The sequence below is a fragment of the Trypanosoma cruzi genome (assembly GCF_000209065.1).
Source record: "Trypanosoma cruzi strain CL Brener chromosome Unknown tcruzi_1047053506067, whole genome shotgun sequence".
Taxonomy (NCBI): Eukaryota; Euglenozoa; class Kinetoplastea; order Trypanosomatida; family Trypanosomatidae; genus Trypanosoma; species Trypanosoma cruzi.
Window position 1 is genome coordinate 51076 of NW_921142.1, and position 14658 is coordinate 65733.

Sequence of the window (14658 nt, forward strand, 5' to 3'; positions counted from 1 at the left end):
TAACAGATGTGCGTCTGCCTCCGTGAAGGCGACAACAATGTCCTCGGATTACAACATAAGGCACTGCAGCTTAATCTGGTGTTTCACAGCAATTTTATTGGACAGTGCATTTGATTTGCAGTTATTGGGTCCTTTGTGGGGAAGGTGGGAGGCTGAGGGCATTAGGACTGAATTCATTTGAGTGGCTGCGTTCCGTTGAGTTGCGGCCAGTCGTGGCACCCTTTTGGGGTTTGGTAGCTCGTCTCTTTTGCTTACTTCCCACTGCAGCACGTGGATAACACTGATCCGAGGAACATTTGTCTGACCGCGTGTGGGCTGCTACCGTGCGTTTTGTGTGGACTATGTGATTGTGTGAGGAGGTGCATGGAGTGACGAATACTTCTGTTTGGCGTGTCGCGGTGTGTCGGAATGATGTTCGGATGACATGTGGAGGGTGTTGTTTGTGGTTTGTGTGTCCTCTCTGGTGGAGCCGACATGTGTGCGGGGATTGTGGCATTGCTGGCTGACAGCTCCACGTCACTTTTCGGCATTCCTGGATGTGCCGAGGAATGACGTCTGGCGACCAGCGTGTTGGTGCTGCTGGTGGGAATAAGTGCATCGGGAATAGGCCATTTTCTCTTTTCCGTGCTGGAGCCGATGAACTGGCACGAGGGCACCGGCTGCAGGCTGCCTGCCAGCACGTGTGAGCAGCGGATCCATGCACACACCGACGCTCATCGCAAGAGCTTGTGCGATCACGGTGGCCTTTTGTGGCGTGCTTTTGTGGACGTCAGCCCATCGCAGAATGTGTGAAGCAAACGGCTGACTGCACACGAGGAGAATAAGTGCGTGCACTGTGCCGTGTTTCAGCGTCGATGGCAGAGCGGCAGGAGGCCCGTGCTGGCAACTGAGATCTTTGCGTCGCGAGGGCTGTCGGTGTTGATTTTGGATCGTCGAGGGGGAAGTGATTTTGCTGCTGCCCGTGTGTGTGGCCACTCCGGCGGAGGGCGGACACAAAAGGGAGGGATGCAGGCGCTGCGTGTGTGTGTGCAGGTGCCATGCAACAACGTCACAACAAACATGCTGCGACTCGGTGACCCTCACATCACTGTGGTCCTCACGAACAGCCCAGGCACGGCCCACACCGATGCACTCAGTGGACGGAGTGAGGCATCTTTTGAGGCGCTGCAGGGAACAGGATGTGTTGACGCAGCCACGACGTGCATGGAGTGTCACGATGGCACAGTCAGCTGTGGCTGGTGGAATATTTTCTTCTAGAAGGCAACGGAGAGAGAGAGAGAGAGTGCTGCTCCTGCTGCTGGCGTCGTTGCTGCCTTTTGTGGCCTCCCATGCCGATTATTGTCTGTCCGCTGATCATGGGTGGCATGCCTCCACTAGTGACGTCGTCTGCAGGCATTTCACAGCACCAGTGAAGCACACATCACGTCGCATGCGTTGGCTGTGGATGTGGTGTCGTGAATGCAGCCGGCATTATTTTGCCCGACTCCTTTTTACTGCATTGCGACAAATAGATGCGTCGCCGCCCGAGTCATCCACTGCAGCTCCGTGTGTTGTACTGCCAGCACAAGACTCTCCTGATGTCTGACGCCTGGCTGACAGTCAAACACCACAGCGTTGGGACATGCAGGGATGTGGACTGCCGCTCACGGTGTTGGGCACCGCTGTTTGGATGCGGCGGCCACACGAGCGGATGTATTGTGGCACAATCAAATGCGTGAAATACGCGGAACCACAGCGGCTGCAACAATATAAGCGGTGTGGCACCACGGAATATGTGAGGGGGTGATGCATGATGAATCACCGTGGGCGGCATGCGAGGGAAGTGCACCGCGACGGAGCGTCATCCCGCCCCCAGCCTGCAGGGGAATGTACACCCACAAAATATATGGACGAGACACCACCAAACACACATGCTCTTCCATGCAGCAATAAATAGGAGCGAAGGTGCGTTCTGGTGTGTGGGAGTCTGCTCACATATTCTCACTTCCACCGCAATAAACGGTGAGGAATCAGGTGCCACAGCAACGAAAGGAAAAACAAACATCTATTGCAGCACTTTACCAGCGAAAGGCAGGAACGACAGAAACCGAATTGTTGACTGCACCAACACACGAAAACTTCAAAAGAGAAGGAAATAATTGTGCACCCTGCGGGAACCCCAACACACGACCCAGGCATGAAGGCTTACCCTCTGTAAAACAAAACAAAACGTGCGGACATCTGCCAACATTCAAACAGAAACACAAATAAATAGTTTTCTGCATTCTTCCATTCCTTGCGCTGAATATGAACGAAGGCCAAAGGCAACTGAGTTGCTTTTGTAATAAATACTGTCTGCACTTCCCGTGGACCAACTATCCACGTGGTGTGCGAGGATATCCCTTTTAATTGTTGCATTGCTTTTGTACTGCTGTGTGCGCTGCACCTTCTCTTGTGTGTGCGTACCCTCCGTGAGGGGTGCCGACACGACGGACCGCTCTCGCCGTATGTGCATGCGGTGGAGCCTTGTGTGCCGCTCCTGTTTGCTTCTCCCTCTTCCATCTGTGCGTGGTGTTGCGGCAGGGCTGTGTGTGTGTGTGTGCCTGCTGCCGTGGATTGGAGTGTGTGTGTGCGTGGTGTGCGGCGTACGGTGCATGCCTGGCTGCTGCCCTCTCCTCGTGTGGTGTGCCCTCTGTGTGTGTGTCTGCCGCGCCTCTCGTCTCCCCTGTTGCTCTCCATGTCCCTCACTGTGCAGATCAGCTCCACACCACTGAACGACCACACTCACGATGACGACGTGCCGTCTGCTGTGCGCCCTGTTGGTGCTTGCCCTGTGCTGCTGCCCGTTCGTGTGTGTTAGAGCGAGTGCTGGCGCGGAACGTGATGGACACACTGAACCGCCCACACCGTCACACAATTCAGGCCTGGGGGCCAATTCCTTGGGTCCAAATGCTCGTACAGTCCCGAAAACGAATAACTCCGGTGGACCACTTCAATCTGTTTCTACCGTTGCGGGAGGGGAACCCGATGTGTCGTCCAATACACCACATGGAGCAATTACGTCTGGTCAGTCGGGTTCAGAGGATGGTGACACCGATTCACCAGGTTCAACGGTTAATTCCGAGGAATTGGTAGTAAAAAAAACAACAGAGCATGATCCGGCAGTGCCAGCACCTAATGAAGAGGTTGCGGAGAAGGCAAAAAATGCGATGAATGCGACCCCGACGAAAAAGACACCGCCACTACCAATCTCGGCAGTACCACAGCCAAAAGCATCACCAGCAGTGACTGTTCCAGAAACAGGGAAAGGCTCAGCGGCACGAAATCTCTCCCAGTTGTCAAGAGAAAAAAATAAAGAAAACACAGCGTCACAAACCAAAGCGCTGTCCGAAGCACTGAAACGACATTCAGGGGATGCTGAGGCAGAGCAACAAGAACAAGAGAGCGACACATCAAATCTGGTGGCGATTGCCGATAACGGCAAACATGCGGAAACGACATCATCATCCATCTCTATAAATGACAATGACGATTCTCAGGGTACGGGGGCTGAGAATAATGACAATGATCCACGGCCCAACCCCACAGAAACAAGCGACCACAAAGTTGATAATACCAACCTTGCTTCTGCACCCACTGAGACCGCACCAGAAACAGTGAATACGGCCACCGCCGAAAGAAATGAAACACTGAAGTCTGAAGGCAGTGACGGCAGCACCGCGGTCTCCCACGCCACCTCCCCTCTTTTGCTTCTTCTTGTTGTTGTTGCGTGTGCGGCTGCTGCTGCGGTGGCCGCGTGAGAGTGAGGGAGAGAGAGCCGTGCACCGCCCGCACACACACTCGTCCTTCACTCACTCTCTGTGTGTGTGTCCCCTTGCATGGACTCTCGCCCTCACCTCACCCCACGAAGCACACACAATAATGTGCCCATTGTATATATGCATGCACACCCATGCAGGCCCGTTGGTGCTCTCTTTTGCACGACACGCACCGCTGCCGTCCTGCCTGGCTGCATGGGCGGAGCACCGTAACTGTTTCTGTTTTGTTTTTATTGCATTGAGTGGGCGACCTCTCTCTCTCTCTCCCTGTGTGTGTGTTTTGCTTTACGGGAGCAATGAGAGTGTGTGTGCGCTGGTCGTCCCACGCTTCGGCTTTTTGTTTTGTTTTTCATTGTGTTGTGGTTGAGTCGACCCATTATGTTTTTCTTTTTTTGGATTGGTGGTTTGCTTAGAATGTGTACGCATGAGTTTTTATTTTATTTTCTTTTTCTTTTGTTTTGCGATATTGTCAGTGTTTCTTATCCTTGTCAAGCCATTAATTGCTTTCTTTTACGTACAGCATGCGCCAATTGGTCACGTTAACCCACGGTCTGCACTGCTGCTGGTGCTTTTGGTTGTGATGATGTGTGTGGTGTGATTGCCAACAGGGAGTCCGTTGCCACCAGGATTCGTGTGGGCGATTGGGATGTTTCCAGACAAAAAGGTATGAGATGTATAATGCCATCTTCAGTGGCAAGGCACTCCGCTCTATATGAGGATGCGAGCCTGCCAGCTGCTGCACGATGGACCTCCACAGGGAGATCATTTGTCGTGGTGGAGCCATACAATAGTGCAGCGGATCCAGGTGCGAGCTCGGCGAGAGAGGAAGAAACGTCTGTCCATAATTCAAAATCATACGCTCCCAGGGAGGAGTAAATAGAATCAAGAGCCGTGCGCTTGACGTCGTCAGAGGCGTCTTGGGCAAAGCGTGGCTGATTAAATTCCACGTTATTGCAGCTCACAGTGTCCCAGGGGAAAATTCGATGTTGAATAGGAGGAGCACGATTGTGGCTGTGGGGTGTCCCAATAATATTACATACGCGGCGTAATCCATTAATAACAGCATCTCTCGGAAGCGGGATCGATGTCGCCGCCTTTCATGCATGGACGGCGGCATAGTCTCCAATCAGATTGCGCCACACACGTCCCCAATACATCGGAGAAGTGTGAGGCGTTCGTGCTGTGTGGTTTCACGGAACCCAATGATCCTCCGCAGCGGTGCTGGATTGGCGGCCAGGTGGATAAAATTATCCTTCTTTTCTGCGCGTGGGCCGGACACGGTGTGATTGCCTCGCCGCCGCGGTGCAGCGCACTGTGGACGCGTCCAACCAGAAAGTATCGCGTGGTGTGCTGGGACGCACCAGCCTCTGCACCCAGCCGCGGCTGATGGCGGCGTGGCACGGTCCGCATCGCAGTCCAACTAAAGCATTGTTTTTTCATTTGCATTGTGGTGTGTGACGAAGGTGCGTAGGAGCTTCCCGATGTCTTTGGAGAATTGCGATTTTGAAGAAGCCGTTGCAGGCGCACAGCGTCGTTTTGAGGAGAAGGTGAGTGCCTCCGCATTAATCAGCAAACAACATCTCGGATGACAGCAGGAAGCACTGCGGTTTCTCCTTTTTTTGCAAAGCGAATTTATTGGACGTCACGTTTGATTGGCAGCTTTTGTGGGAGAAGGTGGGAGGCTGAGGGCATGAGGACTGAATTCATTTAGGTGGCTGCGTTCCGTTGAGTTGCGGCCAGTCGTGGCACTCTTTTGGGGTTTGGCCGCCCGTCCCTTTTGTTTACTTCCCACTGCAACACGCGGATAACACTGATCCGAGGAACTTTTGTTTGACCGCGTGTGGGCTGCTGCCGTGCGTGGTGCATGAACTATGTGATTGCGTGGGAAGGTGCATGGAGTGACGAATACTTCTGTTTGGCGTGTCGCGGTGTTTCGGAATGATTTTCGGATGACATGTGGAGGGTGTTGTTTGTGGTTTGTGTGTCCTCTCTGGTGGAGCCGACATGTGTGCGGGATTGTGGCATTGCTGGCTGACAGTTCCACGTCACTTTTCAGCATTCCTGGATGTGCTGAGGAATGACGGCTGGCAACCAGCGTGTTGGTGCTGCTGGTGGGAATAAGTACATCGGGAATAGGCTATTTTCTCTTTTCCGTGCTGGAGCCGATGAAATGGCACGAGGGCACCGGCTGCAGGCTGCCTGCCAGCACGTGTGAGCAGCGGATCCATGCACACACCGACGCTCATCGCAAGAGCGTGTGCGATCACGGTGGCCTTTGTGGCGTGCTTTTATGGACGTCAGCCCATCGCAGAATGTGTGAAGCAAACGGCTGACTGCACACGAGGAGAATAAGTGCGTGCACTGTGCCGTGTTTCAGCGTCGATGGCAGAGCGGCAGGAGGCCCGTGCTGGCAACTGAGATCTTTGCGTCGCGAGGGCTGTCGGTGTTGATTTTGGATCGTCGAGGGGGAAGTGATTTTGCTGCTGCCCGTGTGTGTGGCCACTCCGGCGGAGGGCGGACACAAAAGGGAGGGATGCAGGCGCTGCGTGTGTGTGTGCAGGTGCCATGCAACAACGTCACAACAAACATGCTGCGACTCGGTGACCCTCACATCACTGTAGTCCTCACGAACAGCCCAGGCACGGCCCGCATTGATGCACTTAGTGGACGGAGTGAGGCATCTTTTGAGGCGCTGCAGGGAACAGGATGTGTTGACGCAGCCACGACGTGCATGGAGCGTCACGATGGCACAGTCAGCTGTTGCTGGTGGAATAATTGCTTCTCGGAGGCAAGAGAGAGAGAGAGCTGCTCCTGCTGCTGGCGTCGTTGCTGCCTTTTGTGGCCTCCCATGCCGATTATTGTCTGTCCGCTGATCATGGGTGGCATGCCTCCACTAGTGACGTCGTCTGCAGGCATTTCACAGTAACAGTGAAACACACATCACGTCGCATGCTTCGGCTGTGGATGTGGTGTCGTGAATGCAGCCGGCATTATTTTGCCCGACTCCTTTTCACTGCCTTGCGACAAATAGATGCGTCGCCGCCCGAGTCATTCACTGCAGCTCCGTGTGTTGTACTGCCGGCACAACACTCTCCTGATGTCTGACGCCTGGCTGACAGTCAAACACCACAGCGTTGGGACATGCAGGGATGTGGACTGCCGCTCACGGTGTTGGGCACCGCTGTTTGGATGCGGCGGCCACACGAGCGGATGTATTGTGGCACAATCAAATGCGTGAAATACGCGGAATCACAGCGGCTGCAATAATATAAGCGGTGTGGCATCACGGAATATGTGAGAGGGTGATGCATGATGAATCACAGTGGGCGGCATGCGAGGGAAGTGCACCGCGACGGAGCGTCATCCCGCCCCCAGCCTGCAGGGGAATGTACGCCCACAAAATATATGGACGAGACACCACCAAACACACATGCCCTTCTGTGCACCAATAAATAGGAGCGAAGGTGTGCTCTGGTGTGTGGGAGTCCACTCACATATTTTCATTTCCACCGCAATAAACGGTGAGGAATCAGGTGCCACAGCAACGAGAGGAAAAACAAACATCTATTGCAGCACTTTACCAGCGAAAGGCAGGAACAACACAAACCGAATTATTGGCTGCACCAACACAAGAAAACTTTAAAACAGGAAAAAAAATAATTCTGCACCCTGCAGAAATTACCAACACACGATGCAGGCATGAAGGCTTACCCTCTGCAAAAACGAAAGAACAAAATGCATGCAGACATCTTCCAACATCCAAACAGAAACACAAATAAATGGTTGCCTGCACTCTTCCATTCCTTGCGCTGAATATGAACGAAGGCCAAAGGCAACTGAGTTGCTTTTGTGATGAATATTGGCTAGCCTTCCCGTGGACCAACAATTCACGTGGTGTGCGGGGATATCCCTTTTTTATTGTTACTTTGCTTTTGCGTTGCTGTGTGCGTTGCGCCTCCTCTTGTGTGTGTGCGTACTCTCCGTGAGGGGTGCCGACACGACGGACCGCTCTCGCCGTATGTGCATGCGGTGGAGCCTTGTGTGCCGCTCCTGTTTGCTTCTCCCTCTTCCATCTGTGTGTCGTGCGTGGTGTGCGGCGTACGGTGCATGCCTGGCTGCTGCCCTCTCCTCATGTGGTGTGCCCTCTGTGTGTGTCTGCTGCACCTCTCGTCTCCCCTGTTGCTCTCCATGTCCCTCACTGTGCAGATCAGCTCCACACCACCGAACGACCACACTCACGATGACGACGTGCCGTCTGCTGTGCGCCCTGTTGGTGCTCGCCCTGTGCTGCTGCCCGTCCGTGTGCGCGGCAGAGTCTACTCAGCCTGAAGTTAAAGCTCCTGTCGCTGCCAATCCACAGTCCCCTCCATCGGTGATACCATCACAGGGGACAAGTCAGCCAGGGTCGCCAAGTAATGGGTCCGGTGCGGAAAAGGGAATTACTGCAGGAGTGGGACCAAGTTCGACCGCTGCAAGTCCGGAATCAGTTGACGTGTCTAACACGTTACGAAATCATGATACAGACGGTAATCCAGGACCAGAAATCGGCACAAGACAATCCGCAGAAGAAGCAAATCAGGAAGCCGAAGATCCTGCCGAGAAGACCACGACGACGACTACAACAAAGGCACCAACAACGATAACAACCACTACAACAAAGGCACCAACTACGACTACAGAGGCGCCAACCACGACGACCACCCGCGCACCGTCACGTCTTCGCGAAATTGACGGCAGCCTCAGCGGCTCTGCGTGTGTGTGTGCCTCGCTGCTGCTTGCCGCATCCGCGCTGGCGTACACCACTCTGGGCTGAAGAGGTGTATGTGGGCTGTGCGTGCCAGCACTCAACAGCGGGGATTTATGTGTGCGTCCACTTTGGTCCGATGTAACTAAATAAGAGAAAATAATGATTGTGTTTTGCTTTATTTGCTTCCGCTGCTCTTCTTCGTGCTACGTGTTACTCTCCACATCCGTCACGTCGAACGCACCCCAGACAAACTCGTATGCACGACACGCCCACAACTGTTTGCGTGGAACCATTTTTGTATGTGCTGGTGCATGCACACTGGAGCCATTCTGTGCACCTGTTTGCCTCTAGTAGTTTTACCTTTTTAAAAAATTTATTGCTCTTTCTTTACTCGTGTTTTTTAAATTGCTTTGTGTTTATTTTTCTTGCTGATTTATTGCTGCGGAGCTGTGTTTGTGTGTTTTTGCCCTTTTACTGATTCCAACTGCCTCATGTTGTGTGCTGCTATCATTTGGCACTTTGCGGTGGTTGTGTGTGGTGTAGCGGCCTTGTATTTCTCCCTTTTGCTTTCACTCTGCGTTGACGTGTTGTTAGTTTGTGCTGAAGGCTACACGCAAGTGACAGGAGTGATGGCGATGATGGTGACTGGCCGTGTGCTGCTGGTGTGTGCCCTCTGCGTGCTGTGCTGCGGTGCCGGCGGAGTTGTATACGCGATGGCGGACCGCTGCAGTGAAGGTAACGGGAATTTATTGACGCACATGAATAATGCTGAAAGTGACGCCGTCTTTCCGACGGCGGAATGCAGTTTGTTATCCACTCAGATGGGATTAATAAGGGCGGTTGAAGCTGGGGACGAGGAGGGAGCAGAATTGGGTGGTACAGTCACATCGGAAAAGCCCAAGCAATTATTATCTGGTACGACGTCGAAGGGTAATGATGAAGTTTTAACGCCTGTTCCACCAGCACCGCTGCCGACAGCTAAATTATCAGACCACGTTGAAAAGGAGAAGCCGTTAAAAACGGTTGATTCAAATGGAATTGGCGATACTAGGGATCCCTCAGGTGGTAAGGCAACGGAGTCCCAACGCCAAAGCGTTGGTCAATCTTCATCTGGCAGTACTGTCACTCAACCTGGCAAAGATCACAATTTGAATAATCCTTCCGAGAGCGATGCATCCTCCAATTTCGCGCCGACGGATGACAGTGACGCTAATATTCCTCCAAACGTTCCTGAACGGGGGGTGGGAGCATTGGGAAAGGTTAACGAAGATGAAGATAAAACGAAAAAATCAAAACAGGCAGTACAAGAAGATGCGGGAGAACACAAAAAAAAAAACAAAAATGATAATTCACCAACAGGGACACTTGAAAATGCAGCGAAACTGGAAAAAATACCACAAGCAACATCACCATCACTAATAAACGCACCAGCAGAAGTGGCACTGGAAACAATTGCAAAAAAAGAGGGAGATTCAACACAAGCACGAGTGAATGGACAGTCAAGCCCTGAAGATACCGTGCCCGTGCAACAGCTACAACTACCCCAAAGCGACATGAAGTCAAACAGCAATTCACAAACTGAGGGCATTGCCTCCATCACAGCCAATTCTCAGAATGAAACATCTGACGGCCATGCAGAAACAAAGCCACCACCCACGGCAAACGGTAATTTTGCCAATAATGAAGCTGACAATAGCACTGAAGACGGCATCCCGAACAGTGATCCAGCAGTTGATGTTGCAAAGACAAGAGACGAACAAAATGAAAATAAAGATGCCAATCCGAAGGAAACACCAGTGACGGCCACAGCCATGAAAAATACGACGGCGACGACTGGCGACAGTGACGGCAGCACCGCGGTCTCCCACACCACCTCCCCTCTTTTGCTTCTTGTTTTTGTTGCGTGTGCGGCTGCGGCTGCGGTGGTGGCCGCGTGAGAGTGAGGGAGAGAGAGCCGTGCACCGCCCGCACACACACTCTTCCTTCTCTCTCTGTGTGTGTGTGTCCCCTTGCATGGACTCTCGCCCTCACCTCACCCCACGAGGCACACACATAATGTGCCCATTGTATATATGCATGCACACCCATGCAGGCCCGTTGGTGCTCTCTTTTGCACGACACGCACCGCTGCCGTCCTGCCTGGCTGCATGGGCGGAGCACCGTAACTGTTTCTGTTTTGTTTCCATTGCATTGAGTGGGCGACCTCTCTCTCTCTCCCTCTGTGTGTGTGTTTTGCTTTACGGGAGTATTGAGAGTGTGTGTGCGCTGGTCGTCCCACGCTTCGGCTTTTTGTTTTGTTTTTCTTTTTGATTTTGTGGTTGAGTGCACCCATTCCGCGGCTGTGTGTGTGTGTGTGATGATATGAGTAATTTGCGTGTGTGCTATCTGCCTCTCTCTGCCGTTGCTTTCTTCAGACTCTCTTGTGCCGCACAGCTGCTCTGCAATTATATACGCTGACGAACGCACGAGCACATGCATACACACACTTTGTGTCGGACACGCTGTGGAGGGGTTTGGTCGTTGAGGATGCACGGACGCGGAGGATTCTGGCTGCAGCTGCCCTTGCGAGGAAGGACGACGGGGGACCGCGACGTGTCTTGTCGACGTGTTGCGGGCGTGAAGGTGGGGGCATGCAGGCAGGTGGGTGGTGTGTTGTTGAGGGTGCCTGGGACGAGTGTGGATTGCCTCCCTTCCAGCAGCTGCACGTGCCGAAGTTTCTCCCATACTGTGGATCCGTCGACGGGGGATCCTCCGGCTGTGCGGGGTTGTGTGTGCAGGTGGCGTAGCGGGTGCGCTGGAGGAGACAGCAGTAAACGGACTGGCGGCAGCGCATGGGCACAGCAAAGGGCGGCTGTGCCCTTTTGCATCAGGTTGGTTGATTTGTTGTTTGGGCGTTGCTCGGTGTATGCTGACGCGTGACGAATAACGCACCCGCTTTGGCTTTTACTGCTGGTGGCAGTCGATGTGTGTTCCCGCTGCACTGTTCTTCCTTCTCATTCCGTGTGTCTGTGCGCGTGAGTTGTTGTTGTTGGGAGTGACTGCGGTGGGGATGATGGTGCCACTCACTGTGGACGCTGGCGGTGCTTATTCTTTTACCTCCTTTTATTAGCCTGTTTTTATTTCTTTCACTCTCTTACGAAGAAGCAAACAAGCACTAATCGCTACTGTGAAATTGTAAGGCACTGAAAGGACCAACACCACACACACGCACCGCACACATATTTATATGCTCTCACGTGTTGCTGCTGTGAAGGCACCCCGCACACACAACCGTCGCCGCGTGACCGGATCCAGCGGAAGGAGGAGGGAAGGAGGAGAGGGTGAGCCGCAGAGGCCCAACATGTCCCGGAATCTCTTCTGCTCTGCGGTGCTGCTCCTTCTCCTTCTTGTGATGATGTGCTGCAACACTGGAGTTGCTGCGCAAGCTCCGGGGCAGCCATCTCAAACAAAGTATGAATGGAAGGACGTCAAGGATGAGGAGGGTGTTACTGTGGAATCGTTGAGTGTTCCGGGCCTTTTGAAAGTGGGGAGTGACGTATTTGCCGTTGCCGAGGCGCAGTGCAAAAAGGAAAGCGTCATTTTTACTGGCGTTTTTTCCGAACTTCTTACGGAAACGGAGGATGTTGAACAGAAGGAAGTTATGCAGGATGCCGAAGATAAGACACAATTTTTGGAGAAAGTAGGTTCTGAGGAGAAGAAAGTGGATGTGAGCCGACCAACAACAGTTGTGAAGGAAAATGATATTTACATGCTTGTTGGGACTTACAGCTCGAACCCTGCTGATGGTTGTCAGGATGGGGCTGACGTGGCTACTTTGAAACTTCTGCTGGTAAAGGGGCAATTCAGTGATAAAGAAAAAAAATTTGACTGGAACGATGCTGACGGTATCCCGTGCACTTTTTTAAACCAAGAACACAAATCCTGGACACGGCTGACTGGCGGCGGTGGATCGGGTGTTCTTACGGATGACGGTACGCTTGTGTTTCCAGTGGAAGGCACGAAGAAGGAGGGTGAAGCACAAAAGAATGTGAAAACCGTTTCGCTGATTATACACGACTTGAAGGATGCTAAGAGTTGGAAGCTGTCGAAGGGGATGTCTGACGGTGGCTGCAGTGATCCCTCCGTAGTGGAGCGGAAGGACAAAAAACTCATGATGATGACTGCGTGTGATGGCCGCCGCAGGGTGTACGAGTCCGGTGACAAGGGGGATTCATGGACGGAGGCACTCGGGACACTCTCGCGCGTGTGGGGCAACAACCAAAAGGGTGAAGAAGTGAAGGGCGTTAGAAGCGGGTTCATCACAGCGACGATTGACGGTGTTGAAGATAACAGAAATGTGATGCTCGTTACTCTGCCGGTGTATCCCGAGGAGGACAGTAAAAAGGAAACGGGCAATGGAAAGGGAAAACTCCATCTTTGGCTGACGGACAATACGCACATTGTTGATATTGGGCCGGTATCCGATGATGACGCTGCCGCCAGCTCCCTGTTGTACAAAAGTGCTGAAAGTGAAACTAATAAGGAGGAGTTGATTGCACTGTACGAGAAGAAGAGTAATGAAGGGAAACCATCACACAGTCTTTGGTCTGTGCCTCTGACTGCGCAGCTGCAGCGGGTGAAGCAGGTGCTGGCGACGTGGAAGAAAGCGGACCAAACTGTCTCCAAGCTGTGCCCTTCTGAGAGTGCCTCACCTGACGCTGCCTGCAGCCCTACTTTTAAGATCACGGATGGGCTGGTTGGATTTTTGTCCGGCAACTTCTCTGAGAACACATGGAGGGACGAGTACCTCGGGGTGAACGCCACAGTGAAGAATAAAGATGAGGCGGAGCAGGTGGATAGTGGCGTGAAGTTTACAAGGCGTGGCGCAGGGGCAGAGTGGCCCGTTGGCAAGCAAGGGGAGAATCAGCTGTACCACTTTGCGAACTACAACTTCACTCTTGTGGCGACGGTGTCCATCGACAAGGTGCCGGAGGGAGATACCTCCATTCCTTTGATGGGTGTAAAGGTGAATGACAACAAGAATCCTGTACTTCTGGGACTGTCGTACAACAAAGAAAAGAAGTGGGAGTTTTCTTGCGGTGGCGGAAACCCTAAGGGGCACAACAGCATATCGAAGGAGACAACACACCACGTGGTGCTTGTGCTACGGAACGGCACCCAGGGCTCCGCGTACGTTGATGGTCAGCGTGTATTGGGAGATGAAGCGTGTGATTTGATAAATACGAAAGATAAAAAGATCTCCCACTTCTACATTGGAGGGGATGAAGGTGCAAAAAGCGACTCAGGGAGCGAAGACGTCTCTGTGACTGTGACGAACGTCCTGCTGTACAACCGCCCGTTGAGCTCTGAAGAGGTTGGCGCCCTCAACCCGAATAAAGCTTCTATTCCACCTGTGGTGCCTGAAAATGGCCAAGGAACCCCGTCGCAGTCCTCTTCTGACGGGCAATCGCCGTTGAGGCCTAAATTGTTGAATGGAAATGAGGGTGCGGTTGGTGGCAGCACGTCCACATCAACACCGTCCACTTTAACGAATTCAGGAGAAGAGTCAGTAAAGCAGTTGGCGTTGCGCGCTTCTCCCGGTGGAAGTAAACATGTGGGTGTCGCTTCTCCATCCGATGGTGATCCAACGGTGGGAGCAGAAGCTGGAGGTGCGATGCAGGGAGACACACCACCCCAAACTCCTGTGGATACCCCCGACACAGCAGGTGCAAACGCTCCTACCGCCACGGACGTGGCTCAAGTTGGCCCCACAGCTACAACTGGGGTGGGTGCGAGCTCTGGTGCGAATGTGGAGACGGCGGAAGGGAGGGATGGGCAGGAAGAGCTCCATGCACGGGACGGCGAAGTAAAGGGTGCGGCACTCAGCAGCAGTCTCGGAAATTTGTCGCAGGGGAATAACAGCGATGCCGGCACCATGTGTGGGAGCGGAATGCTGCTGCCGCTGCTTCTTCTGTTGGGACTGTGGGTGTTTGCGGCTCTGTGAGGAGTGACTGGCTACCGCGTGGGACACTTGCGACTTCCTCAGCAGCGACACACACACGGTAATTAATTTCTCTTCTTTAGTAACTTTTATTTTACTTTTTCCCTGTTTGCTTTTTTGTGCGTTTTATATCC

The 14658-nt window shown here is 53.0% G+C and overlaps 5 protein-coding genes across 5 annotated transcripts, besides 2 other annotated features; 4 read left to right on the forward strand and 1 right to left on the reverse strand.

Moving 5' to 3' along the window:
- Positions 1-14658: part of a sequence feature (areas not merged during assembly with more than two copies in the genome that could not be assigned to a particular haplotype) that runs on past the window's edge.
- Tc00.1047053506067.260 (mucin-associated surface protein (MASP), putative) lies at positions 2769-3779 on the forward strand (the record flags this gene model as incomplete). Its single annotated transcript, XM_813915.1, has 1 exon — positions 2769-3779. The coding sequence occupies one exon, from the start codon at positions 2769-2771 to the stop codon at positions 3777-3779; it is 1011 nt and encodes a 336-aa protein (XP_819008.1).
- Tc00.1047053506067.270 (uncharacterized protein) lies at positions 4294-4653 on the reverse strand (the record flags this gene model as incomplete). The annotated part of the gene is made up of 1 exon (XM_813916.1): positions 4294-4653. One exon carries the CDS (start codon positions 4651-4653, stop codon positions 4294-4296), a length of 360 nt encoding a protein of 119 aa, XP_819009.1.
- Positions 7816-8610, forward strand: Tc00.1047053506067.280 (mucin TcMUCII, putative; the record flags this gene model as incomplete). The annotated part of the gene is made up of 1 exon (XM_813917.1): positions 7816-8610. One exon carries the CDS (start codon positions 7816-7818, stop codon positions 8608-8610), a length of 795 nt encoding a protein of 264 aa, XP_819010.1.
- Positions 8397-8498: a microsatellite.
- On the forward strand, positions 9174-10481 carry Tc00.1047053506067.290 (mucin-associated surface protein (MASP), putative; the record flags this gene model as incomplete). Its single annotated transcript, XM_813918.1, has 1 exon — positions 9174-10481. The coding sequence occupies one exon, from the start codon at positions 9174-9176 to the stop codon at positions 10479-10481; it is 1308 nt and encodes a 435-aa protein (XP_819011.1).
- On the forward strand, positions 11771-14527 carry Tc00.1047053506067.300 (trans-sialidase, putative; the record flags this gene model as incomplete). The annotated part of the gene is made up of 1 exon (XM_813919.1): positions 11771-14527. The coding sequence occupies one exon, from the start codon at positions 11771-11773 to the stop codon at positions 14525-14527; it is 2757 nt and encodes a 918-aa protein (XP_819012.1).